General features: G+C 49.0%; 3 protein-coding genes across 13 annotated transcripts; 1 reads left to right on the top strand and 2 right to left on the bottom strand.

Annotated features, from left to right (window-relative positions):
- Positions 1-622: 622 nt before the first annotated feature.
- Positions 623-24,333, bottom strand: kiaa0586 (KIAA0586 ortholog). 11 transcript variants are annotated; one of them, XM_055505400.1, is made up of 29 exons: positions 23,780-24,332; positions 23,048-23,097; positions 22,783-22,837; positions 22,641-22,710; positions 22,325-22,547; positions 18,629-18,699; positions 18,301-18,385; positions 18,101-18,218; positions 17,335-17,458; positions 10,776-10,935; positions 10,157-10,641; positions 10,004-10,076; positions 9,799-9,933; positions 9,523-9,730; positions 9,314-9,451; positions 9,100-9,197; positions 8,887-9,006; positions 8,583-8,746; positions 8,015-8,139; positions 7,689-7,864; positions 7,465-7,615; positions 7,246-7,387; positions 6,926-7,155; positions 6,535-6,578; positions 6,346-6,450; positions 3,389-3,539; positions 2,652-2,809; positions 2,501-2,540; positions 623-893 (listed from the first exon to the last, which is right to left on the bottom strand). In XM_055505400.1, exons 1-29 carry the CDS (start codon positions 24,060-24,062, stop codon positions 775-777), a joined length of 4,101 nt encoding a protein of 1,366 aa, XP_055361375.1. In that variant the 5' UTR covers positions 24,063-24,332; the 3' UTR covers positions 623-774. The 11 variants fall into 11 exon arrangements, 10 of the variants coding, with proteins under 10 accessions (XP_055361375.1, XP_040925264.1, XP_028994141.1 ...); XM_041069330.2 differs by having other exon boundaries at positions 7,465-7,618; positions 22,786-22,834; positions 23,780-24,331; XM_029138308.3 differs by having other exon boundaries at positions 7,465-7,618; positions 22,783-22,834; positions 23,780-24,331.
- Positions 12,848-16,218, bottom strand: irf2bpl (interferon regulatory factor 2 binding protein-like). The gene has a single exon (XM_029138318.3). It carries the CDS (start codon positions 16,081-16,083, stop codon positions 14,122-14,124), a length of 1,962 nt encoding a protein of 653 aa, XP_028994151.1. The 5' UTR covers positions 16,084-16,218; the 3' UTR covers positions 12,848-14,121.
- Positions 24,334-25,422: 1,089 nt separating the features above from the next.
- Positions 25,423-27,093, top strand: timm9 (translocase of inner mitochondrial membrane 9 homolog). The gene is made up of 4 exons (XM_029138908.3): positions 25,423-25,640; positions 26,058-26,104; positions 26,308-26,403; positions 26,692-27,093. The coding sequence occupies exons 2-4, from the start codon at positions 26,066-26,068 to the stop codon at positions 26,824-26,826; spliced, it is 270 nt and encodes an 89-aa protein (XP_028994741.1). The 5' UTR covers positions 25,423-25,640; positions 26,058-26,065; the 3' UTR covers positions 26,827-27,093.
- Positions 27,094-27,244: the final 151 nt, after the last annotated feature.

Here is a 27,244-nt window from a genome sequence, read left to right on the forward strand (position 1 = left end):
ACTAAGATCTAACAGGACAAGGACAGAAACTAGACCATTGTCCGAAGCTAATAAAAGATCATTAGTGACTCTAACCAGAGCCGTTTCTGTGCTATGATGTTTTCTAAATCCTGACTGAAAATCTTCGTACAAGTTCTTCCCACTCAGGTGATCAGAAAATTGTTTAGCCACGATTTTTCCAAGAATCTTGGAAATAAAGGGTAAATTTGAAATGGGCCGATAGTTGGTTAGTTCTCCAGGGTCCAGGGTTGGTTTATTACTCACAAAATAAGTACTTATAACATTAAATTGTTAAGCAACTTCTAAACCAGGGGTGTCAAACTAAGGTCCTCGAGGACCGGTGTCCCTGCTGCTTTTCCAACACTCCCTGTCAGTCATCTTATCCAGCTGCTGACTGACTTAACACACCTGTCTGGGAAAGGGAGAGTTGAAAAACCAGCAAGGAACTGGTTTGAGTTTGACACCCCTGTTCTAGACAAAGAAAATGCATAAATCGTTCAAGTTTTCTGATTGAAAGTTTCTTTGTTTTATTTTATTCTGGACTGTTTGAACTGTGTTAGTGATTAATGAGGCTTATTAATATGTTAATGAGGACACACCCACACCCTGACGACCAGAAAAATGTCGTTGCAAAGATTTAATATGTCAACACAGTCTTTAAGCCCAGATTACAGAGGTTCAGGTCCAAAAACCTGGTTGAGTAAAAGCTTTTATTTCTGTAAAAACACTAAATACTTGTATCATTGATCTCTGACCAGCTCCAGGCTTTTCTTTCTAGAAAACATCATTGGTAGAGGATGTCTGTGCGCTGCTGACTGACTCCTCCTGCTCCGTTCTGATGAAGGGCAGGTGAACATCCATCTTCCTGGTTCCTCCTGGCTGCAGGTCTGGCTCTGTGGTAGAGGTGAAAACAGATCAACTGGAGCTTAGACCCAGTGACTAATGTTCTGTCCTAACCTGATGGATGGTATTTTACCTTCAGTTGGACCTAGGTCCAGTGATTCAGACACACGCGCACACACACACACACAAGCAGCTGCCAAGCTCAGTTTGTGGTTTCAAATCTCACCCAGTAAACCAACAAAACAAGCCGACAGACCTTCAACTTCATATAAATATAACATATATGTTCTGTGATTGTCTGGTGCAGATGTATTTCCATGACAACCACAGAGAGCTTTCATTCTGTAGTGTTCACTCGCAACCCACCCATGTATCACATCCAAAGCAGCAGAACCTCAATCAGGACACATTCCTCACAGATACATGAATATACACGAGTTTAAGACCGATATCAGGATTCTTTTAGCATTTCCTTTCCGGACATTAAGCCAAGGCATTACAAAAGTGTTCATGGTTTCTGGTTCCTGGTTCTGTCTTCATACTAAACTAATTGTCTTCTTGAAGCTCATCACATGAACAAAACACAACAGAAGTATTATTGCAACAGATGCTAACAAAGATCCTGAAACAGCAAAAAGCCTAAACTGGAAACCTGTATATGTGACCCGACCCAAGTCAGCATGAAGAGGTGGTCTTGGCAACACTGAAGGTCCGTTGACCAGAGAACAGAGTCCGTGTGTTCAGAGCTAAAGTCAACACTGAGCGACGTCACTGAGCTCTCTGCAGAATCCCCCCGTTGGTTTAGTAAAGGATCTGTTTGTCGACTCCACATCCTCACTCTCACCGACACTCTCTGTGTACATTATAACCAAGCTTCAGATATCGACAAAACGACAAAGTTGAAACGGCATGTTTCACTTATGTGAGTTGAGATCCGAGCCAAAGGGACACTAACGTTTTGTCTGTGATGTTACTGTTGGAGTCCAAAGTAAATGTCCCAGCAGAAGCGGTTCACTAGTCCAGTCCCAGAGAATCAAGGATTTGTGTTGTATGTCGACTGTAAAGCTGAGCTCAGCAGGTTCTAACACTCTCAGACTCAATGGCTCAGTTCTGATGATGAATGGAATTATTCTGGACACGTGGCAGCATCAGTTTGACCCAAAGGGTCTGATTCTGTTACGAGTTTCTCTGATTAATTTCACATGTTGGGCCGGGACCTAGACGGGCCAGCACTCAGTCAGAACTCGTTCACATCGCCTGACTCATCTCAGGACTTCATCCACGAGCAGAAGCAAACAGTGACACAGTATGTTGGTCCACAGAGGGCACATTCAGCAGCAGCACCAGTGTAAACATCACCATGTATGGAGCTAAGCCCACCAGCGCCACGTGTCCACTGGGCTGTGTCTCTGTTGGCACCAGCACTGCTGCACTCACATTAGTTCATGTTAAAGGATGTTTGTGTCCAGATATACCGGATGAGACACAAAAAACGTTTTCAGTTAAACACGGACAATGCTTCCCTCTAGTGGTCGGGGGACACCAACCAAGACGTTAAAAAAATGAACATGATTCACATGATGCTAAATATTATGTTGTTAAGACCACAGTTTTAAAATACATGTTAGCTATTATTTATTACTTTTAGGTTTCCTACCCGTTCGTCTGCTGATTCGTTTCACCTGGATGGGAACAACCTGCAGACAGACAGACAGACAGACAGACAGACACTGCAGTTGATTATCTTTAATCTGGTTACAGTACTTCAGCGTCTCCATGCAGCTGTTTACGATAATAACTAAACTCACCTGTGCTGCGGTGTGTGCGTTCAACAGGTGAGGAGGATGTGGCGACAGTGACAATTCAGTCTGGAGGTTAAAGGTCAGGGTATTGACTGGCTCCACCATCAGGCCGCCCATGGAAACCAAGCCCTGATTGGTTGAATCAAAACTGACATCTGAAACATCTGGGGAAACAGAAACAAATCTTTTGCATTTGTTTTATGTCAGAGCTGAAATCTGAAGCATCGTGTGTGTGTGTGAGTCAGCTCTGCTACTGCAGCTTGTAAACACTACTTGTACTGTGACTAGTGTTATGCTTAGTGTAAATCCCTTGCAAAACCAGAGTTTCATTATATTTTCATTTTGACTCTTTGAATCATAAAACACAAAGTCCAGTGTTTGAATAATAAAACTTATATAAATCTCAAAAATATGAATAAAACAAAGCAAGCACAAAGTTTTGTTCAGTTGTGAATAATCAGGCCAGCTGACTGTGTTTAGTCTGTGGGAGGAAACACAAAGTAAAACATGAACATGTAAACTGCACTGAGATGCTACAGCCTAAAATGAGCAACCCAACTAATCTATAACCGCAAATCATTATCCATATTTAATCATCAATTCTTAGCGATAATATAGATTTGTTGTTGCAGCCCTAGAAGTGTTTTCTTCATAGTTCAGCTCAGTCTGAGGTTCAGCTTCAGTGATCAAGTCATGGAAACGTTTATCACATTTCACCTTCTTCTACAGAGGTTGAGCTGTACCTGCACACTGACTGGTCTGTCCGGGTGAGGAGGTTGTCGCATCCTGCTGAGCTGATGTACCGTTGCTGGGATTTGTAGTCCTAGAAGGTTCTGTAGTCCAGTTGTCTCTCACCTCCCCCACACTCAGCTCCTCCTCCCTCCCCCAAGATCCCTAAAGAGCAGAATGTCAGAGGTCACGGAGAGATAGCTGTGTGTGTGTGTGTGTACACTTGTACTTTCATCGAAGTGAGAACCAAAAACATATTTTTTCATCGAAGTGAGAACCAAAAACATATTTTCCTACCAAAGGCCTATTTGAGCGTTAAGCTGTATAAGAATAGGAAAACCTTTAATAGTCCCACAGTGGGGAAATTGCGTCACACAACAGCACGATACAGAGAAGAAAAATAAAATAGAGCAGCAAGAATAAACGCAGTACAACAATATACAGGTGGGTGGAGTGAGCATGTAGTAATGGGAGGGGTTATTGCATATTATATAAGTGTGTGTGTGTGTGTCTCTGTTGGCACCAGCCAACATATATATATATTATATATATGTTGGCTGGTGTACATACACACACACACACACACACACACACACACACACACACACACACACACACACTCTATTCTCACCCTCCGCGGGTGGTCTCATCCACTTTCCAAGCTCGGGTCCTCTACCAGAGGCCAGGAAGCTTGAGGGTTCTGCGCAGTATCCTTGCTGTTCCTAGGACTGCACTTTTCTGGACTGAGATTTCAGATGTTTTTCCAGGGATCTGTCGTAGCCACTCCTCCAGTTTGGGGGTCACAGCCCCTAGTGCTCCGATCACCACAGGCACCACTGTGGCCTTCACCTTCCAAGCCTTCTCCAGTTCTTCCCTGAGCCCTTGGTATTTCTCTAGTTTCTCATGTTCCTTTTTCCTGATGTTGCCATCGCTTGGTATTGCCACATCCACCACTACGGCTTTCCTCTGCTCTTTATCCACCCCCACAATGTCTGGTTGGTTCGCCATTACCATTCTGTCAGTCTGGATCTGGAAGTCCCACAGGATCTTGGCTCGCTCGTTCTCTACCACCTTGGGAGGTGTTTCCCACTTTGACCTTGGGGTTTCCAGTCCATACTCTGCGCAGATGTTCCTGTATACTATGCCAGCCACTTGGTTATGGCGTTCCATGTATGCTTTACCTGCCAGCATCTTACACCCTGCAGTTATGTGCTGGACCGTCTCAGGGGCCTCTTTGCACAGTCTACACCTTGGGTCTTGTCTGGTGTGGTAGATCTGGGCCTCTATGGCTCTGGTGCTCAGGGCCTGCTCCTGTGCAGCCAGGATGAGTGCCTCTGTGCTGTCCTTCAGCCCGGCCCTTTCAAGCCATTGGTAGGATTTGTTGAGATCAGCCACTTCAGTTATGTTTCGGTGGTACATCCCGTGTAAGGGCTTGTCCTCCCATGATGGTCCCTCTTCCAGCATCTCATCCTCTGTTCTCCACTGCCTGAGACATTCACTCAGCACGTCATCTGTCGGGTCCTTATCCTTGATGTACTTATGGATCTTGGATGTTTCATCCCGGATAGTGGCTCTCACGCTCACTAGTCCTCGGCCTCCTTCCTTGCGGCTAGCGTATAGTCTCAGGGTGCTGGATTTGGGGTGGAACCCTCCATGCATGGTGAGGAGCTTTCGTGTCTTAACATCTGTGGTCTGTATCTCTTCCTTTGGCCACCTTATTATTCCTGCAGGGTATCTGATCACTGGCAGGGCGTAGCTGTTTTTTGCCTGGGATTTGTTCTTGCCATTGAGCTGGCTTCTTAGGACTTGCCTTACTCGTTGGAGGTATTTGGCTGTTGCCGCATTCCTTGTTGCCTGTTCAAGGTTGCCGTTTGCCTGTGGTATTCCAAGGTACTTGTAATTGTCCTCAATGTCTGCTATTGTTCCTTCTGGGAGTGAGACCCCTTCTGTGTGGATTACCTTGCCTCTCTTTGTCACCATCCTCCCACATTTCTCGAGTCCGAATGACATCCCGATGTCCGAGCTGTAGATCCTGGTGGTGTGGATCAGCGAGTCGATGTCTCGCTCACTCTTGGCGTACAGCTTGATGTCATCCATGTATCTTATCTTATCTTATCTATATATTTTTTTTCTACAGAGTTTTCACAAATATTGTACAAAATTTTCTATATAGCCACTGATGCAGTGGGCGAGTTTATGAACCGGGAGGTAGTTATAGCAGCAGGTAGGAAAGATCTGGGGAATCTCTCCTTCACACAGCGAGGATGGATCAGTCTGTCACTGAAGCTGCTCTCCAGAGCAGACAGTGAGTCCTCCAGTGGGTGAGAGTCCTGGTCCAGGATGGATGTCAGTTTAGCCAGGACCCTTCTCTCACCCACCTCCTGCACTGTGTCCAGAGTGCAGCCCAGGACAGAGCTGGACTTGTTGATGACCCTGTCCAGTCTCTTCCTGTCCCTCACTGTGATGCTGCTGTTCCATCAGACCACACGTACAGGATGGCTGATGCCACCACTGAGTCATAGAAGGTCTTCAGGAGTGGCCCCCTCACTCCAAAAGAATGCAGTCTGCCGGGCTTCTCCAGGTGAGAAAGAGCTCGATGTAGGAGGAAGATGACTGCGTCCTCTACTCCTATGCTGTGTCGGTAGGTGAACTGCAGGGGGTCCGGGACCGGTCTCTCCAAGGTCTTCATCAGATGGGACGTGACAGCCACTAGTCTGAAGCTGCTGAGGTCCCTAGCATGCGGTGTCTTGGGTACTGGTACCAAGCAGGAGGTTTTCCAGAGCCATGATACATTAGAATTGAGGTTTGGTTCGGATTAGAGCAAGGGCTAGACATCTGCCATTGGTTGTGATGGTTAGTTGTTAGGGTAAAAGGCTCAGGATGGCATTATGTCAACGGAGGTTCTCACTTCCATGGAAGTGCAAGGGTGTGTGTGTGTGTGTGTGTGTGTGTGTGTGTGTGGCAGAGGTACCTCGGGCTGTGGCCTCTCTCCTTGGTGGGACAATTGCTGCTCCATCTTTGTCAGCAGCTGCAGGTCTTGACCCTTGACCTGTCCTTCACTGGGGGGGTCAAAGTCCTGAAGGAGAGACACAGACAGGGGGGATTTGCATTTAATGTGTGAGCATTAAACCCATGACTGTGCCTTGCTCAGACCTCTCACCATGTCTTGCATAGAGCTGGAATAACTGCAGGCAGTTTCATTTTCTGAAGGAGAAGAACATGTGGTTAGCTCAGTTGTCAGCAGGGGGTGCTGTGTACCCATGTCCAGCTAACTTCACAGCATTTTAGAAGAGATAACCAAGGTAGTTTTAACACCAACATTGTTGATGTTCCACAGTTAAGTCAATGGAGCTGAGATGAGCTCTGACCACAGGCCCATCTGTTTCCCAAATTACAGTAACTTATGTCAGGTTCATAGTTTGGATTCTGTTGCTGCTCTGACATCCTGTTATTCTGTCATGTATTCCTTCATGCCTGTCATGCTTCTGAAGGTTGGGTCAGTCATTCCTAATTAATATACTAGGTGAAAGCTCAGCTAGTGAGATTGGTACCTGTCAGAGCAGCCTGAAGGTTCACACTGATGAGCAGTTCTCCCTCTGAGATGTGTTTGAGTGCAGCTTCAGTTACTGCACTGCTGCTGCTGCTAGAGTCCTCAGAGGAGCCGGACAGGGACAGTGGTCCGGGGTCAGGAGGAGGTGAGGGGGCAGCAGGAGGAACAGATGGCAGAGGAGGAGGATCAGGGGAGGAAAGGGGAGGCTCCTCTTCTGCTACTGACATGACCCTGAAAGAGAAGACAGTCAAAGTTGACTGACCCGGACCAGGACCAGGCCTGGTCTAGTCTGGCCCATTCAAGTGCTGTTTGGGTACATACAGAGGTGGACTGAGCGTATCCAGAGGTGCCTCTGGCTGCTCCTCATCCAGGGGCAGCTCAGTGTTTCCCCAGGTGAGAGGGGGAGGAGCCCGAAGGACAGCAGGAGGGGTGGGCTCTGGGCTGGAGGTGGGCGTGATGTGCTCTAAAGGTCAAAGACATGAAACTATGAGGTAGTTTACCCTGGAAAAGCAGATTCATTTCTCTGGCACAGAGTCTCACCACTGGCTGTGACTGGCTGAAGAGGTTTATTGTTTAGCTGGCTGATTGGTTCAGAGGGAGGGGGTGTCGTCAGGGGCGTGCCCTCTCTGACAAATGGCACTGGACTGGGTGGAGGAGTTGGTACTGGAGTAGGGACCAGCAGGACCAGTTTCTTCTGGAACAGGAGTAGATTCACGTTTGAGATCAAAGATACAGACTGAAAAACTGCTCCTGAGTTTATTTACCTCCTGAGCGGCCGCTTGTGCTAGTTCTGGGTCTGTATGTCGTAAGTCCCTTTGTCCCAGCAACAGTGATACAGTCTCTGTCAGAACCTCGCTGACCAGCTGCCTGATCAGAGCTGAGTCCACCTCAATGTTGGAGTCTACAAACAGCTGCAGACCTGCACCACCTGCTGCCTCCACTGCAGAGAGAAACACCAGAAACCTACTCAGTCCACAGTCACAACCTGCCCCGTTAACATAGTTCTGTTCTGAACCTGAACAGGATCTGACCTTTGTGTTATCATTATGAGAACCTCAGTTCTGACTAGTTCCACAGTTAGACCACTCACCAATGTCTGAGGCGACGCCTTGCTCGTCAGATTCTGACGGCCCAGGGGAAACATTGTGGACTGGGTCAAAGGCCGTGGGTGTGTACATCTCCGAGATCATCCTGGACATCAGCTGTTGCTCCATCCTGAACACAAGATGACAGTCCAGTAGAAACAAATCGAGTTGGGCTGTCAGCATTACTGCTGACCACACACACCCCGTACACAAACTGTTCAAACTCCTCCCCTCTGGCAGGCGCCACAGAGCCATAGCCACCAGAACCAGCAGACACAGAGTCAGGTTCTTCCCTCAGGCTGTGTCTGAGCTAAACTCCATCACATAGAGAAAGGACTCAGTAAAACATGTGTGGTGCAATTATTAATTAATTTTATTCTATTCTTTATTTCATTTTTGCAAACAATGTATGTAAATAACTGTAACTGATATTTAAATAATTACTGTTCATTATGCGGGTATGAAAAGACAGGAGTCAGACTGGATGCAATTCCTTGTTTGTCTTGTGCAAATCTGGCGAATAAAAACTATTCATACCACCAGTGCAACCAACATCTAAAATAGGTTCCTCACCATTCTACCAGCCGGTTCTCCAGAACGTCCCTCTGCCGATCCAGGCCCAGAACAGGTACGGGATCTGGAGCAGGGAGGGCGGAGAGCGGCTGTGGGGGGAAGGGCGGTCCCCGGTAGAGAACTGGAGGAGGAGGCGGCGGCTCAGGGTCCAGCTCTATGGCGACCTGAGAGCAGGCATGGGGACAGAGGCCTGTGAAAAGGCTAAAGGAGCCACAACTGTTTGCTTCTGTCCCTGAATTATGTCAACCATGAACGGCTGCAGGTCAACGTTTTCCTTCAGTTCACTGCAACCAGCAACCTTTACCTGAACATGTGTCACAGACTCCAAGTCGCTTCCAGGGAAGACATCGTCCTCTTCCTCGCTCTTCCTCTCAATGATGTAAACACTGTGTGACGGAGGAGCTTCACCTGCATCTGACTTGTTCTGTCAACATAAAACCACCTGTGTATTTTGCTGGGGGCCATAGATCTATTCTGGGGCAACTGAGCATTAGTTCAGATTCAGACACAAACTCACCTGTGACTGTTGCTCAGGTGCACCGTTGTCCGTAGCAACCACACTGGTAGAAGGAGGAGCATGGCGACTCCTGGATGATACCTCCACCCTGCGACGACCTGTGGTCACATCATAGATTAGATTTATTTTTATGTTCATCATATTTGGACCAATGTATGTGGGGATTCTGGGTAATGAAATTCTCAGACAACATTCGTCTGATTGGCGGACAGACCCAGAGGGACAGCGACAGGCACAGACTGAACATCGGTAGCTCCACTAGACTTCATGTGGGCGGCGCTAAAGCTGTGCTGTTGTTGTCCTACAGCTGATTGAGCCATGGTCTGAGTCTTGCAGGATTTCACTTTCACACCTGAGACAAAACAAAGAACAGGAAATGCCAAAAGTTCTGTAAAGTGACCTCGCCCTGTGAGTTGTTTTCACCTTGGACTCTCTCCACCAGGCGTGGCCGGGCTTTGCCGCCGAGCACCGAGGCAGGGGAGCTGAAGCGAAGGTACGGACTCTTCTTCAGGGTTCGCCTCAGACCTTCATGGGGAGCTCTGCCATAGAGGCGGGTGAGGTACGACTCCCCTTCCAGCTGTTTGCCTTTCATCACGCCTGTCCCTTGGTCAGGCTCCGCCCCCTGCACCTGCTAACATACACGATCAGCATGTTCTGATCAACCTAATCAAACTTGCAGTGGTTCCAGTCCAGCCTTACTTTGCTTACATCTGTCTGAGCTCTGCCTCCTCGTCCCACCACCGCCTTGATGCCTGTTCCTCTGGACGTGCTCATTGGACTCCTCCTCGCTGGGGGGTGGGAGTTTACAGCAGCCCCTCGCTGTGATTGGTCAGTCTGAGGAGAAGCCACATGAACATGAGACGGAGCTTACAGCGCAGACCATCCATCAGAGTTTAGAGTTCACCTGCGTATCGTTGGTCAGGGCGCTGATCCAGGCATCCACTGTCTTCTTGATCCGAACCTTGTTGGTCCAGTCTCTGGATAGAACACAGGTTCAGTGTCAGAAAGAAAGTTCACCTGATGGTCCTGGATCCTGAGTCCTGAGTATACCAAATACCTGTTATCAGCCAGTGCTTCCAGTTGGCAGTACAGGACCTCTCCCCTGTTGGCTCTGAGAAGAGCTTCAAGGTTCTCCTCCAGAACCTTCCTCTGTCTCCGAACCTGACGGAGAACCTGACCTGCCTCCTCCAGTGTGGATGGAACCAAAGGCCTCCTCTGGACTGGCACAGACTGGTTTTGGGCCTGCTGGGACTGAGCCTGCTGTGAGTCACTGTGTTTGGACTGGATTTCTTGCAACGGGCTTTGGTGGGACTGGAATCTCCTGGAATGGGGATGGGCTGGTTGAGAGTGGTTTTGATTGGGCTGCTGTTGATGGTACTGGGATAGCTGTGGCTGGACAGGATTTGGTTGGGATTGGTTCTGACACAACTGGAACACACTATGACAGGACTGTAGCCTTTGTGAGAGTGCCTGGTTTTGATCTGGGTGTGAGCAGCTTTCTTGGGGCCACAGGTTTTCTGAGGTCATCCTCATGTCTTCTGGCTGTGGGACGACAGAATCAGGCCTCAGACTAATCACATCTCTGGACTATGTGAGCAAGTGCCCCCAGTTTCTAATTCATCTAGTAGAACTTGAATTTTCATCCCATCCCTTTCTGTGGCTCATCAGCTACTCACGGTCAGCAGCGCCTTCAGTCGACCCATCTCCCTCAGCGCCTCGCTGGCTGTCCTCTCCACTTCCCGTCCATTGCTGGCTGCAGGCTGCGGGCCAGGTCCTTCAGCTTTATGGGCTGCTGCCCTGGAAACACTGGGCTCCTCCTGTTTGGACCAACTCTGCCTAAGATGGGAACAGTGACACGAATAGAAGGACGAGGTGTGAGTGTGGCACCAAAGTCCACATAACACAGACAAACCTACAAAAACCCAGGCGCGATAAAATGGCCGCTGTCACATACCACACATATACCACAGCTGCTGCAGGCAATAGGCTACTGCTGTTGCTAGGCAACACATCAGCCATTTTCCATAGTGACAGTTAGTACAAACGCTTTCATTCATAAAAGGGGGAGGACGCCACTGTCTCCTTTTTTCCATTTTCTTGTCTCCTTCACTTCTCTACAGGCCTCCACCTCCCACCAATAATTCATGAGCTCTGTGGTAACGGCTGGTGATGAATATTAACACATTCTGTCTCAATCAAGCTAACCTTTCATTGTGTCCGTGTGGGTTCCCTCACTCTACTTGGAGTCCAGACGCCAAATAAGATAAAAACATTTGGTTCAAACTAGAGCACAGGACCTACACTGCAGGAATGCAGGGTGGTAAACTATAAAAAGATGAAGCTCCACCAACTGAGCCAGGACATACTTGATCCATCAGGGTCAATGACCACCAAACAACACCAGACTCTCTGCCCCCCCCCCACACACACACACACTATGACAAATCCTGTTGAGCCTTTGAATTAGTTCTAAATGAAACATCACAAAGGTTCAAGCATCACCTGAACGCAAGGATTGAGTCGGAGACAAAGGGACAGAGACAGTGAGGTGGTGCTGCAGTGGGATGTAGGAAGGTCACCGCCAGAACGGATCACGTACAGCCACAATAAAAGGATGGAGGCGGTGTGCTGAGACTCCAGACAGGGGATGCTGGGAGAAAGTGCTGACTTCACTGTCTTTTATTGAAGCCAACACTGAGACGACGAAGGAGGACAAACCACACGAGCGTATGAACAACCTTATCAACAAGAAGACATCACACAGTGGATTCACATTCATGAGTCTTTGTTTCCACAGCACATTCCTGAATAAATGATGCTTTAACCAGGAGCCAGGTAACCACGGCAACCACCGAATCCTGCACAGCAATGGATGGGGAGGTGAAGCAGAGTGACGTACAGACAGAGGAAACCAAGGCTACAAACACACAAAGACACAAGTCACTGGCTTTTGGTTTTTTAAAGGAAGGTTGGGGAACAGCCTGGACCCTGCTCAGTGTGGCCGAGTGGAGTTCAGCTGCAGCATCTTCACTCTGTACCTGATAACACACATACCAGGTTTGTGTTGTGACTCACAGGGAAAAAACTGCAATGCAGCAATAAACAAAACCAGTGGTCACACGGTGCTGTTCCGACTGGTGAAAGCAGCGATACTAACCACTGCTAGCGACCTGCAACATCACACTCGACTCCTGTTTATGCAGTGAACAGCAGCTCTGCAGACAAAGTCTCTGCAGTCCGTCTCTTACATTTTTCCTCATCTATCCACCCTGCCACCAGATGTGGTTTCCGTGGTAACAGTCAGCCAATAACAAGCCTCGGCTCTCTTTTCTTCCCCCTGCCTGAACCCACCCAGATGAGGAGCCCCATCAAGGAGCAGCAGCAGCAACAGCAGCAGCAGCAGAACAACTGCAAGAGGCTGCAACCAGCAGAGCACTGTACTGGGACCAATACAACTAGTACTGCTGCCAATACTACTAGTACTGCTAGTTTGTCACATAGGTGGAGCAGAAATCCCAGCAGTGATCTGGGGCTGCTATTTGCTGATCATCATATTCAGGGAGGTTTCGTTTCGTTTCTCTCTCACTCACTCGTCTCGTCGCTGTGCTTTTATTTTTATTGGACATGAGGCCTGAAGCAAACCTGTACAGACTTGTGCGTCAGTGCCAGAACAGCTTCTGTAACTGGTGTCTCATTAATGTGGTTAAAAACACAATTTTACTTTTCCAGCAGAAACAAACTTCACACATTTCATACTAATGAGATTTATTACAAGTGACTCAGCTCCAAGGCACGTTACAAGACCACATGTGTGTTTCATCAGTTTTATATTCTGTCGCTGCAGAAACAAAAAGACAGAAAGAGGCAAACGTGATTCATTACAGTAAAAATGTTTAAAAAAAAAAAAAGATCAATACGTTAAAAACGCTAAATTAAAAAATTAAAAAACATCTGAATACGAAATAAATAGTTGTATAAAAACCAAAAGGTGATTCAATAAGCGACAGTGAGGATGAAGTGGTGTTACTGCTGCCGCTGAGCCGCTCACACCCAACATCAGTGTCCAGCTCCGTCACAGACGCCAGCGCTTCGATGAAACATCCATGGGGAGAATATTTATAGGTTTCTGTCCCTTACTGCAGCTGCTCAGCCCTAGCCTCATTCCACTGGGGAGGACCTGAACCAGTGAGGACCAAGCCATCGCTACACAAACAAAGCATCTGTGACACCTCTGAGGACAAACTGAGGTCCAGATGCTGGGATGTCTGATTTATGAAGGAACAAGTGAGTCGGAGCTGAAGGTTTGTCTTCAAAAGCCTTCAAAAGCTGGGATGTTTGAACGCCTGTCTTTGGAGACGTGTGCATTCAGTATAATGTCACACTCTGAACCAGAACTGAACTAGAACAGTTTGTTCGTTTCATTTGCAGATTCTTTAAAAAGGAAAATGAACTGGCTCTGAGACAAGCCACTGAGTGCTGTGACCGTCCCAGGCGACGACAGGTGGACTCTGGTCTCTGGCTTTTGGTTTAGCCCATTAACGTTCAGCTGTTGGGTCTGATGGTTATTAACGCTGAGCACAATTGATGTTATACATTTAGTTTAAAGTTCTACTATTAAAACTACTTTAACTGTCACTTTCACAATTAGCTGATGGCTTTGATTCTGTTCTGTAGGGTCTTAGACTCAGTAAAGAGCCTTGAGGCGACTTCGGGTAGAGATTAAAGTTAATGAGTTTGTCACCTGTATCACACTGTTAGTCAGTGCTAATGTTTGAGTTTATTCTTTGCTTTATGGACCTAAAACTGCTTTTGGTACATAATCTCAGCGTTATTATCCAGCTCAAACCTGAGTTGGACCTGAAGACATCAGCAGAACTGAACCTGAAACCTTCTGTTATATTGCAACCTTGTCACATCTTCACATTCAGCATCATTATTTACACCATCAGCCCCCAAAGAGCATCACGTTCAGGCTCAGCAGCTCAGTATGGATCACAGTCATATCTTAGACCCCCCCCCTCCTCAGGGGTCTCTCTCCTTCTTTACCTTCACGTCTCCTGCCAGGATTGTTGCTATCTCCCCCTGCATGAAGGCCCAGGGCACGTTGGAGCCGACCAGGGGGCACTTTTCCCCACTGGGGCAGTAAACCTCCCCGGAGGCTCCCTGGGCCTTGATGCTCTCCCTGGAGCAGGGGAAGCAGAACTTGTGGCTGGGGACAGACGGACACTGCACGAAGTGCGTGTCCTCTAACCGTTCGTGGCAGATGGTGCAGCACAGTGGCCCGCTATTGGCCATGGGGGAGTCGGGCACGTTCTGCGCGTGCACCGGGTCCATGCCCCCCGCGGACTGGGAGGGCGCGGACAGCCCCAGGTCTCCGTTGCGCGACGAGAGGCGCCTCTGCCCCGACACGGAGGCGGGGGACACCGGGCTGCTGCTGGTGTGTCTGGAGGAGGTGGTGGAGTGAACCGAGTCTCTGTCCTTGCCGGGAGAGTGCGCGTTCCCGAGCGTGTCCGCCACGGACATGAGCGCGGCCATGGGCGACTGGCCGTTCTGCGGAGGAGCCCCGGAGTCCGCGGGCGACGCGCGGCCGGAGGAGAGACCGGGGTGTCCGGAGAAGGAGCCCGCCGCCATGGACAGCTTCAGGGCCTCGGTCTGGCTGCTGATCCACTGCTGCCTCTGCTGCTCGTCCGTCAGCTTCAGGCCGCCGTCCGCGGAGTCCGGCTCCGGTGACGCCTTCCGCTTCCTCACGCCGCCCCTGGAGCCGCCGGAGCCGCTGGCCGAAGCCGACGCGCGGCCCGGCAGCAGCAGGGAGGTGGGGAGCAGCGGGAAGCTCCCGTCGGTGTGGGGCTGCGGCAGCATGTCTGCGCCCATCGCCTCCTTGAAGAAGCGCAGGGACTCCGGCAGCAGGTCTCCGAGGAGCCGCCAGTCCCCGGAGCCGTGCTTCTTCTCGTATTCCAGGTACTTGAAGCCGGAGGACAAACCGCGGCCGAAGTCCTTCATGCAGTCGTGGTACATCTGCTTGGCGACTCCCGACGCGCTGGAGAACACGTTGCCGGAGCCGCTCGGGTACTCGATGAAGAGCTTGAGCTCGTAGTCCAGTCCGGGTTTGGACACGGCGTCGAAGGCGAACACCCTGCCGACCAGCCCGTGGTCCTTCTTGAAGCGGACGTCGAACGGGGTGCAGCCCGACAGCGACACCAGCGTGTCCCGCACGATCTTGGGCTTGTTGGCCCAGTCCTCCTGCCGGTTCCGGAGGCTCTCGTTCAGCTCGGCCAAAGCCTCTGCGTTCCGCTGCTTCTCCTTCAGTTCTCGCTCCTGGTCGGTGCTGGACACGGAAGCGGGCCGCTTCCCGCCCGGCTCGGACAGGGGATTCTGCGGGGCGGTTCTGCCCGCCAAGCCGTGCGGGGCCGGTCCGTTGAGCAGCGTCTGGGGCAGCAGGTTCGGTGGTACGTTCATCTGCCCCGGTGTCGACGCCAGCCCCCCGTGACTCCTGCTCCTTGAGTTCGGGCTCTGTCGGTTCAGTTCGGGGGGTCCGTCATCGGGTTTAAACCCGTTGGGTCCGAGTCCATTCGGCACCCTGCTGCTGCTGTGCCCGCTGTATTCGAAGCGAGCGCGACTGTCTGCGCCGAGAGAGTACCGGTCCAGACCGGGCTGCTGGGGCTTCCCGGCCCCGTCTTGGTGCTGGAGGAGCCCCGCCGGGTCCTTCCCGGGCAGCAGCACTGCGTGGCTCTTCGCCGCGACGGGCGGCTGCTGCTGCTGGGGCGGCGGGGCTCCAGCGGCGGCTCTTCCGTCCTGGAAGCCGTGAGCCCGCTTCAGGTGCCGGGTCGTCTCTATGACGAACTCGATCCGGTCCGCGCCCTCGTAGTTGACGCATCCCCGACACACGGGCTCCGTGAAGTCCCAGATCATGGCCCACGGCATGCGGGGCAGGTCGCACAGGTAGCACGACTGGCGGCGGGACGAGGACACCTGCGGGGAGGACATCTTCCCTTGGGCGGGTCACGTCCTGCTTCCTCCGCGGCTCGGTTCGCCCAGACAGGACAGAGGTGGTCTCCTGCTGCTGGCAGAGCTCCGCGTTGTGCTGCTTCTCTCCCAGACGCGCTAAGGAATGTGGATCAACGCCACCCGGTCGAGTGATGACGTCATCGCCCCTCCCCTGCAGCCAGCAGAGACTGAAGGGACACGATGCAGTCTGAGCGTTAGAGCTGCAGGGGTTGGGTAGAACCAGAACCGGGCCATGCAGAACATCTGAATCTGGGGGCTAACGCTGAAACGTTTGTTTCATGATCTGCTGGTCAGCAAATATGTCTCAGTCCCATTAAAATGCTTTTCCAGCTGATCCCAACCCGTCCGAGGCCGTCCTTGTGTTCAGACAGGCAGACCAGCTGCCTGTTCTGGTTCACACATGAAGGGAAACATCTGTATGTGTTGCCAGGCAGGTTTCACCCCTGCACTGCCCCTCCCCCTTCCTGATTTTCCCTTTGTTTCTGTCCCCAGATCCAGAGTTTTACTGGTTTTCTGTTTCAAGCTGCTCATTTTTTTGTCCTGTGGATTAATGTTGATGTGTAGGATCGAGGAATGAGACCAGAAGGTGGTGTACAATAACAACAATAATAACAACAACAACAACAACAGCATAAAATAAACTGGCAGCACACGCAGACAAGCATCAGCACGTCATTGACGGAGACTGTCTGCGTTACCATGGAAACCCCTGGGGCAGGATATGGACGAAGCAGAGTATATGACTCTCTCTCTCTCTCAGTGATTATGCAAATGCAGCAAAGCAGAACCTTTCAGCTGCTGAGGACAGACATCAATCAGCTGAGCAGCATTAGGTTTTATCTGTGGCTTGATATCAAATCATATAGAAAAAAACTGTCCCAAATTCATCCAAACCGACACCGTGAGAGGAAAACCCATCCAAACAGGCTAGGCCAGAAAAATGTTACTCCTAAAAATGAAAATCAATCAGATGGTTGATTACATTGAAAACAGGCTCCTGTCCATCAGGAGCAGACACAGGCTTGAGACCCGATTTGACATTTATTGTTGTGTCCTTCACGTTCATCAGCTCCAACATGATTGCGATCATCTAGAGCGGATCCCTGTTTGAGTTTTAGGACGTCAGATTTAGTGTGGAGTAACGCCTCTCGTCATTGTTCAAGCACAGCTCTGCTTAATAAAACTGTCAGGCTCAGAGCCACAGAAACACCCTCTCAGCCCCCCCTTCACCTGGTTTGCTCTGTCCATCCGTTGCCTTGGGGTGTCACCATGGCAACTGTGCCTGTCTCCATGGCAGTGGCGGATGCAGCTCTGGTTGCTGAGGTGGTCTGCTTCTTTCTACAGAGAGCGTTCACTGTTGGAGAGAGAAGAAAAAATATGTTTCCTATGTCCAGCAGTAAACACAGAAACCACTGTTGTACTGGTTATAGCAGTTTGTGTTTGACCTCAAACCGGGTTCCAGTAAATGAGACTCAGCATCAGCATCATCGTCTGATTCTCACCTCAGATTTTTTTTTACTTCTTTAAAAAAGTCCTAATTTTAGTTTCATTCATGAGCAGCATGTAGCAGACAGCTGCAGGAAATCGGCAGTTACTGAAGCTAGAACTAGCTTGCCACCACAAACAGCCTAGTTACCATAACAACCCTGTCTCTATTCCACTGGGGATAAAATAGAAGAAACATGCAGAGCAGGGGATGGGTTTCGATAGCAACAGCCCCCATAAGAGAGTGCTGCCACCTGCTGCTCACAGAGCTTTACTACAACAGGTGGGTTCATGAGTACATGTTGTGCTCCACGTCTTGCAGAGGGTGATGCCAACACGACCGTAGCAGATGCCACACATGCGTTTGGGTTTTGTGTGTTTGTTGCTTGTTATAACTTTACCTACTATAGTTCAGTTCACACAGTCGAAAACAGCAGTGATTAGTCAAAGGTTAATTTAAGTAGATGTCCACTCATCATCACCTTTTTCATCACAGAATGTGTGTGTTTACCTGCAGTGTCTCGGACGTGCAGGTGATCTAGTTGATCTCCAACCGTGAGCTCAGAGGATACAGAAGCAATGGGGGCATGGTCTGTAACTACCTGGAGCGCTGACTCCCGCAGCCAGCTCTGATTAGAGGTGAAAGGAGCCAATAAGTAGTCCACAGCAAAGGCAGGAGTCAGCAGATGAGGAAACAGGTCAGTGTCTTACCTGCAGCTGCAACTGCTGGCTGTGCAGCCTCTCCAGGTGCTTCAGTGTCTGCTGGTTAAAGTCCTCTCTGGTGCCGTCTGTGTCCCTGACAGAGACATGTGATGTCACAGCTTAGAACTCTGACTAGAGCCACGCTGGCAGTCATCGCTGATGGAGTTGTGGCTCTATTTGACCAAAGACTCATTAATACAGAATAAATGTGATGGTCTGGGAAAAAAAAACACTGCAAGACTCTTTGAACCTTTGGTTATTTCTGCAAAAAATAAAACTTCACTGTTTAATTTGGACTCAATAGGTTTTTATTATTTTTATTTGTTCATTTGTTTACCTGTCAGCCTGTAGCAGCTTCTCAATTTTGTCCATCAGCTGAGACACTCGAGTCTCCATGTCTGACTGAGCCTGCACACACGGTGACACAAGAAGAAGACAGAGCATAGCAAGCACATGATGCTTTGGTAAATAAACAACATGTACGTGCTTTACTCTGATTATTGTTTCCTTCTAATCAGCTTTTTTTCTTCTCCGGCGCCGGTCGAGCTGGCTGCTGGTCACAACAGCTCCTGTCCTCTTACTTCTATTTATTACTTTCTTCACTTATTTAAGTTTACCTTTCTAATGTTTTGGTAGTAGCATTAGTGTACACAACCTGTACACAGCTTTTATATAGTTTTTCTAAGTTTGGCGCAGTACAAACGCTGTTTTAAAGCTACGATGTGCGTCGGGGTCAGAGCGCGCATTGTTTACACCGCGGAGCAGCTGATCGCGCTGCGCAGCGCCGTAGTTCTGCCCAGAGACAGACACGAGATCACCGCTGAGGTGCTGGTGAAGTCCCGACGCGGGCGCCGCGCCGGAAAATTACGACGGGAGAAAACGAGAGGCTTCAGGCCCGCTGTCCCCTCCGTTATCATGGGGAACGTGAGATCTCTCCCCAACAAGATCGACGAGCTCGCGGCGCTCACACGGTACCAGCCGGAGTACAGAACGAGCAGCGTCCTGCTGTTCAGAGACCTGGCTGACGTCACTCATCCCGGACTCGACTGTCGCACTGGACAATTTTCATCTGCTACGTGCGGACAGAACGGAGAACAGCGGTAAGAGGAAGGGAGGGGGTCTGGCTGTGTTTGTGAACATGAGGTGGTGTATGCCACGACATTGCACTGTCAAAATGAAGCTGTGTAACAGAGACATTGAGCTGTTAGCTGTGGGCATGAGGCCATTCTACCTGCCACGGGAGTTCACACACGTTATAATAATTGCTGTGTACGTCCCACCCTCCGCTAACGCTGACACAGCTTCTGAGACCCTGCTCTCAGTCACCAGCAGGCTGCAAACACAGCACCCACAGGCCCTCTTCCTGATCTCTGGGGACTTTAACCATGCACCTCCTTCAGCTGCTCTGCCTACATACACCCAGTATGTGACCTGCCCCACCAGAGACAATAAAACACTGGACTTATTCTATGCCAACACCAAAGAGGCCTACGCTGCATCCTCCCTCCCACCGCTGGGCACAGCTGACCACAACATCCTGCATCTCCTGCCTGTGTATAAACCTGTTGTACACAGGCAGCCGGTGGTGCCCCGCACAGTGAAGAGGTGGACAGCTGAGAGCGAGGAGGCTCTCAGGGACTGTTTTAACACCACTGTGTGGACGGAGCTCTGCGACCCACATGGGGAGGACAATAACGCAATAACAGACTGTGTAACGGACTACATAAACTTCTGCTGTGAAAACACTGTTCCCACCAGGCGGGTTCGGTGTTTCACCAACAGCAAGCCGTGGGTCACCTCTGATATTAAAGCTCTGCTAAAGGAGAAGAAGAGAGCATTTAAATCAGGAGACAGCGAGGAGCTGAGGAGGGTGCAGAAGGAGCTGAGAAGGAAAATCCGTGAGGGGAAGTCCAGCTACAGGAGGAAGATGGAGAAGCAGCTGCAGCAGAACAATGTCAGTGAGGTATGGAGGAGCCTGAAAACCATCTCAGGCTTCAAAGCTCCACACCCACAGGCTGAGGGGGACCTGAGCTGGGTCAACGAGCTGAACTCACACTTTAATAGGTTTGACCAAGCACCCACTCACACCTTCCAACAGCTGCCTCCAAACCTCTTGTCACCTCATACCACTGGATTACCAGCCCCCACAGCCCTTCACACCTTTACACAAAGGCCTCTACCCTCAGCCCTGACGACTGGTGACTCATCCCAACCACACCCCCTCACTTCACACCACACTGAGTCACTTCCTCAACCCCTCACTTCACACCACACTAAGACACTCCCTCAACCCCTATCCTTCTCCAGCACCCAGGTGAGAAGTGAGCTCAGGAAGATCAAGGCCAAGAAAGCAGCTGGACCAGACGGCATCAGCTCCAGACTCCTTAAGTCCTGTGCAGGCGAACTATGTGGAGTTATGGAGCATGTCTTCAACCTGAGCCTCAAGCTGAGGGTGGTACCACAGCTCTGGAAGACCTCCTGCGTGGTACCAGTGCCCAAGACACCGTACGCCAAAGACCCTAGCAGCTTCAGACCAGTGGCTCTGACATCACACCTGATGAAGACACTGGAGAGACTGGTCCTGGGTCACCTCCACTCTGCGGTGGGGACCTACCTGGACCCGCTGCAGTTCGCCTACCGACACGGCATAGGAGTAGACGACGCTGTCATCTTCCTCCTACATCGAGCCCTTTCCCACCTAGAGAAGCCCGGCAGCACTGTGAGGATCATGTTCTTTGACTTCTCCAGTGCCTTCAACACCATCCAGCCGATGCTTCTGAAACACAAACTGGAGGAGGCTGGTGTGGACCTTCATCTGACGGAGTGGATTATGGACTATCTCACAAACAGGCCTCAGTTTGTGAGAGCCAGGGACTGTGTGTCTGACACTCTGACCTGCAGTGTGGGGGCCCCACAGGGGACTGTACTGGCCCCCTGCCTTTTCACCCTCTACACGTCAGACTTCAGACACAACACAGACAGCTGTGTTCTGCAGAAGTTCTCTGATGACTCTGCGATCTTCGAACTGATCACCGATGATGACGATGTAGAGTACAGAGGACTCACTCAGAACTTTGTGGACTGGTGCCAGCGGAACCACCTCCTGATCAATGCAGGGAAAACGAAGGAGATGGTGGTGGATTTCCGCAGACAGCAGCCTGCTGTCATCCCACCGATGCACATCCAGGGAAAGGACATTGAGAGAGTGGACTCTTACAAGTACCTGGGAGTGCATCTGAACAATAAACTGGACTGGACTCATAACACGGATGCACTGTACAGGAAGGGTCAGAGCAGACTCTACCTTCTGAGGAGACTGCGGTCTTTTGGAGTGAGAGGGCCACTCCTGAAGACCTTCTATGACTCTGTGGTGGCATCAGCCATCCTGTTCGGTGTGGTCTGCTGGGGCAGCAGCATCACAGTGAGGGACAGGAAGAGACTGGACAGGATCATCAAGAAGTCCAGCTCTGTCACGGGCTGCACTCTGGACACGGTGCAGGAGGTGGTGAGAGAAGGGTCCTGGCTAAACTGACATCCATCATGGACCAGGTCTCTCACCCACTGGAGGACTCACTGTCTGCTCTGGAGAGCAGCTTCAGTAGCAGACTGATCCACCCTCGCTGTGTGAAGGAGAGATATCGTAGATCTTTCCTACCTGCTGCTGTCAGACTGTACAATCAGAACTGTTGACCACATCCCACCACAGTCACTCACCCACTGCATCAGTGGTTTATATAGCAACCTGCTCTGCACAATACTTGTGTAAATCTGTGAACAATCATGTATATTGTTACCGGTACAAATCTTATACCCATTACTGTGCAATAACCCTGCAATGACCTCATACTCACTCTAACTGTACTGTACTGCTTTGTACTGTGCCAACACAAACTGTTCTGTACCTGTATTCTTGCTCATTTGTACTGCTGTTGTGAGAGGTAATTTCCCCACTGCGGGACTATTAAAGGTTTTCTTATTCTTATTTTTAGCTGCTGTCACATAAGTAAAAAAATAAGGGAGATAAGTGAATGACCTTGATCAGTGGAGCTGCAGCGCAGACAGCGGTAGCTGCAGCCACTGCTGCTGCATGTGTGGCGTCTGGAGCAGTGGTGAGCGCTGCTACACCCACTGCGCTTTGGGAGCTGGTGCCCTGATGGGGGGCATCTTGAGGGCTGATCCTCAGGCCAGCATCATCCTGCATGCTTGGATCCGACAGCTGAACATTGACCTCCCTCCTGTGCAAAGCACTGAGAGATCTAAGAGGCACAGAACAGAGGTGTGAGAGCAGGCAGTGACGTGAGTGATGTTTTTTGAATTTAAAGAATCAATCGTTCTTATAAAGTTCTCACCGCTGTCTCAGAGCTGCCAGAACATCTCCTCGACCTCCAGTGGCAAAACACGATGTCAGCAGGTCGCTACCTGAAAGACAGAAAGGGTTAGTTGTCACTAACTGATCCTGACAGTCACTACTTGAGATGAGGGGTCTCTCACCACTGTCTGTCTTAGCACAGAGCTTCATGTCTGGGCTCAACTCCGTAGGTGGCTGCTGTGAAGATAAACAGACTTTACAAGGATGTAACACATCTTTTGACTGAGTTTGACTGACGAAACATGATGTAGCACATTATTATGCAGGCAGAGAGGTCCCAGGTGTAGAAGGTATGAGCTACACAGAATAAATCAAATTAACACATTGACTGAAACTAAACAGGTCCGTGATTCTGGTTACATTCAATTCTGACCATTCGGGACTCACTCTGTTCTCTTTAATGGCTCCAGGATTCTTCAGAAGCGCTCGTCTGATTCCTGATAACAAACACACAGACAGATGAAGCACTGTAATATTTACAGTAAAATATTCACTGACTAGCGGCGACCTTGTCACAGACTGAAACTGCCCTGTGTTTTGTGTATATTCTGTTAGGAAAACCCTGTCATATGGATGCTGCTCCACAGTTACTGTTGTCACACAAGCTGTAACATGGGCATCATACAGGACCGCCAGACTGGGCCGGACACATTGGGTCCAACAGTGGTTTCACATGTGGTTTGTTTATCAGTGGACATTTATGTATCGTTACTGCGGAAGGTGTGAATGACTTTGAGCTTACTAGTTTAACTCCCTGTGGAGTCATTTGGTTGTTTTTAAAAAAATTGTGAAAACAAACAATGACGGCCTATGAACCACTTCACTTCTTTCTACAGTGAAATGTTTTTGAAAAACATTAATTGCATTTGATTGGCCTGGTAGCTCAGTCAGTAGCTAGAGCATCGGTGGGGAAGCAGGTTCCAGGTTCAAGCACCAGGTGTGTCCTTAAGCAAGGCATCTAACACTAGCTCCGTGGCTGCTGGTCACAGTGTAGAGATGAATTTCCCCAACGTGAGATCAGCAGAGTTTAAATTCTTTCCTGGGGACGTTTGAGCGAGTTGCACATTTGGTTTGCGCCGCTTCCTGTCAGGTTAACTGTAACGGTGCTTCACCTCTTACCGGCCTGAAGTTCCGCTACAACAGCACCTTTGTCCGGCGCCTGGCGTTGCTTCGGCCTCTGCTCATTCTCTGTCCGGGTGCTTAGGCATCGGACTGGAAATGGATCAGGCAGCTTCTGGACGGTTAGCTGGACCAGTTCAGGTCCTAGTCCAGGTTCGTGTCTCCTGTCGCAGAGTTGAACCCGAGTGGATCGGACTAAAACGTCCCCGGTGTCAGCGCTACAAAAAGACTGGCCCGGTCCGCTTCCAGCAGATAAATCCGGGGCGTGAGTCTGAGGCAACATGTCCGCGGACCGTCAGCCCGTTAGCACGCAGGCTAACAGCTAACTACTTTCAAACTTCCCGCTCAGACATCACACTGGCGCTAGACTGTTAAACCGAAAAACATGACTTCATGAAGTTCAACGCCACAATCAAAAAGGCAACAGGCAAAACCCCATGGAATTAAAAAAACAGAGAAATTTAAACGGTTAAAGAGACGTGTTTATAAACAAACACTGTTGCTGTCAACAAAACATCCCTCCCCCCTCTTCTTCTTTTTCTGCGTCGTCTTCTTCTCCCTCTTTTTCTGTTATATTTAACTGAGGCTTGCATCTACAATGTTGCACTACCGCCACCTGTCGGTTTCTCTAACCCTCATTCAGTCAGCCCAGTAACATTTAAAACTTAAACAAGGATTCCACCCCTCTCCCTGATCCCTGATCCTCCTACCAATGGCTTGAAAGGGCTGGGCTGAAGGACAGCACAGAGGCACTCATCCTGGCTGCACAGGAGCAGGCCCTGAGCACCAGAGCCACATAACTGCAGGGTGTAAGATGCTGGCAGGGAAAGCATACATGCAACGCTATAACCAAGTGGCTGGCATAGTATACAGGGACATCTGTGCGGAGTATGGACTGGAAACCCCAAGGTCAAAGTGGGAAACACCTCCCAAGGTGGTAGAGAACGAGCGAGCCAAGATCCTGTGGGACTTCCAGATCCAGACTGACAGAATGGTAATGGAGAACCAACCAGACATTGTGGTGGTGGATAAAGAGCAGAGGAAAGCCGTAGTGGTGGATGTGGCAATACCAAGCGATGGCAACATCAGGAAAAAGGAACATGAGAAACTAGAGAAATACCAAGGGCTCAGAGAAGAACTGGAGAAGGCTTGGAAGGTGAAGGCCACAGTGGTGCCTGTGGTGATCGGAGCACTAGGGGCTGTGACCCCCAAACTGGAGGAGTGGCTACGACAGATCCCTGGAAATACATCTGACATCTCAGTCCAGAAAAGTGCAGTCCTAGGAACAGCAAGGATATTGCGCAGAACCCTCAAGCTTCCTGGCCTCTGGCAGAGGACCCGAGCTTGGAAAGTGGATGAGACCACCCGCGTGGGGTGAGAAGGGAGTTTTTTTATACATATATAGTCTTGTTTAGGCCTAAATAGCAAACATGATGGTGTGGTAGAGGACAGTTAATTATTTAATTATTTTCACATCCTTATTTTTGTTATATATATGAGTATATTCCGTATACGTCAATATGTGTGTGCTGGAACGATGGAATACGGTTTCTTATAATAATTTTAAGAGGAACTCTATTCTACTTACGTAGCGCTCCGGATGATTTTTACAGTGACACGCTGCGCTTGGTTGCTTAGGTCAACTTTCGTCAGTCTGCAATTTTTTTTTACTATTTCAAAAACAATTGCACAGACAGTCGTTCAATACTTGACCAAGTCGATTGTAATTGATGAGTCGTAGGGTTTTATGTAAAGTTAAAAATTAATTGTTACAGTATTTGAATCTGCGCATCAGTTTCTGTCTGCTCTCACATGTCCTTCAGTTCACGAGGAGATACATCTTCGCAAATACCAACGAGGGGTAACCATCAAACATACATTTATATAATTGTAATGTTTTTTTTTAAACAAAAAAGCGGATTTAAACAGTCCGGCGTTCACAGATCTAAGGGGATGAAAGTGTTCAGAAACTTAGAAGAGGACGGACAAAATAAGCTAAAAGCTAGTTTAGCTAGCAAGAGCTCATTGACAGTATATTTATTACAAACTGAGACTATTAATTTAGATTTATTTTTGTTCATGATCCATTTAATTTTACTGAATAATTGATGATCAGACTAAACGTGCAGAATTAAATAAAAAAAACTGACCTAGGTTTGTTGTAAAACTGAGATTTACATAAATTTTTCACTGGCCTGCAGTTGAGTTACCAGTGAGTCTTTATTCTAGCTGGATAAATGATGAGCAATGAGTCTGATATGATCCTTTGTTTTTACAGTCTGAATCATGTCGGCCCAAGTGTCCGAGTCAGACCAGATCAAACAGGTAACTGCATTTTAACGTTTACAGGTCACGTCACGTAAAATATTTGAAGTATAACATTTAATATCGTTTAAAGCAGTGAACACCTGTAAAAAAATAGCGCTAAAATATAAAAGCTGATCTTATTTATTGTGAATATAGATTCATAGTCAGTAAATTCACACGCATGGAAGGTTTCCACATCTGTGCTGTCCTTGATGTTTCAGTTCAAAGAGTTTCTGGGAACATACAACAAGGTGACGGAGAACTGTTTCATGGACTGCGTCAAAGACTTCACGACCAGAGAAGTGAAGCCTGAAGAGGTAAAGTATGGAGCAAACCTCATTTCAGCACCTAAAGCAGAAATAAAAAAGGCAGAACAAAACAAATCATTTTAATATTTTCTCGTCCAACGTACTAGTTAAAACAGCTTTAAATCAATCAGATTGTGGTTCCTAAACCGGTTGCGGATCCGAAGAATCTGATCAATCCCCCATCAGATTCATAAGAGTAGTTTATTTCAAGTTTGTGAAACATTAAATGTCTGAGTAGAGCTCTTCAGAACCTGGTGTCTTCAGCGAGTCAATATCAAATTGCTGTTTGTGTTTCAGTCCAACTGCTCCGAGTCGTGTCTGCAGAAATATTTGAAGATGACTCAGCGCATCTCCATGAGGTTTCAGGAGTACCACATCCAGCAGAATGAGGCTCTGGCTGCTAAAGCAGGACTGCTGGGACAACCTCGGTGAACCTGGACTCTTCTGGACTCATAAGGAGTCTAATGGGCTGGTTCAGGTCCAGCGGGTCCAGGATGAACTCAGAACTGCAGCTAAGGTTTGGCACATGCTGAAGTTGATGTAGCTGAACTGGAAAGATGTGAAAGCAGAGTCACATGGGAAATGTAGTTTAAAACCTATTCAGCCTGTAAAAATCAATGGACCTGTGGTTGATGGTATTTTTGTTATTTTATGTTGTGATGTTAAATAACTTGTATTAAACATCATGAGTATCTGGCATCTTATGTGGGAGTAAATACAATGCTCAAATCCATTTTACATGAAGCTGTTACATTTAATAAACAACTGCAGTTAGTTAGGTTTCACTGGTTAGTAACTGTGGTTGCACAAAGTTGCATATATGTACTCATGTCTGAGTTGGAGATCAACT

This window comes from Betta splendens, chromosome 22 (genome assembly GCF_900634795.4).
Source record: "Betta splendens chromosome 22, fBetSpl5.4, whole genome shotgun sequence".
In the NCBI taxonomy this organism is placed as follows: domain Eukaryota; kingdom Metazoa; phylum Chordata; class Actinopteri; order Anabantiformes; family Osphronemidae; genus Betta; species Betta splendens.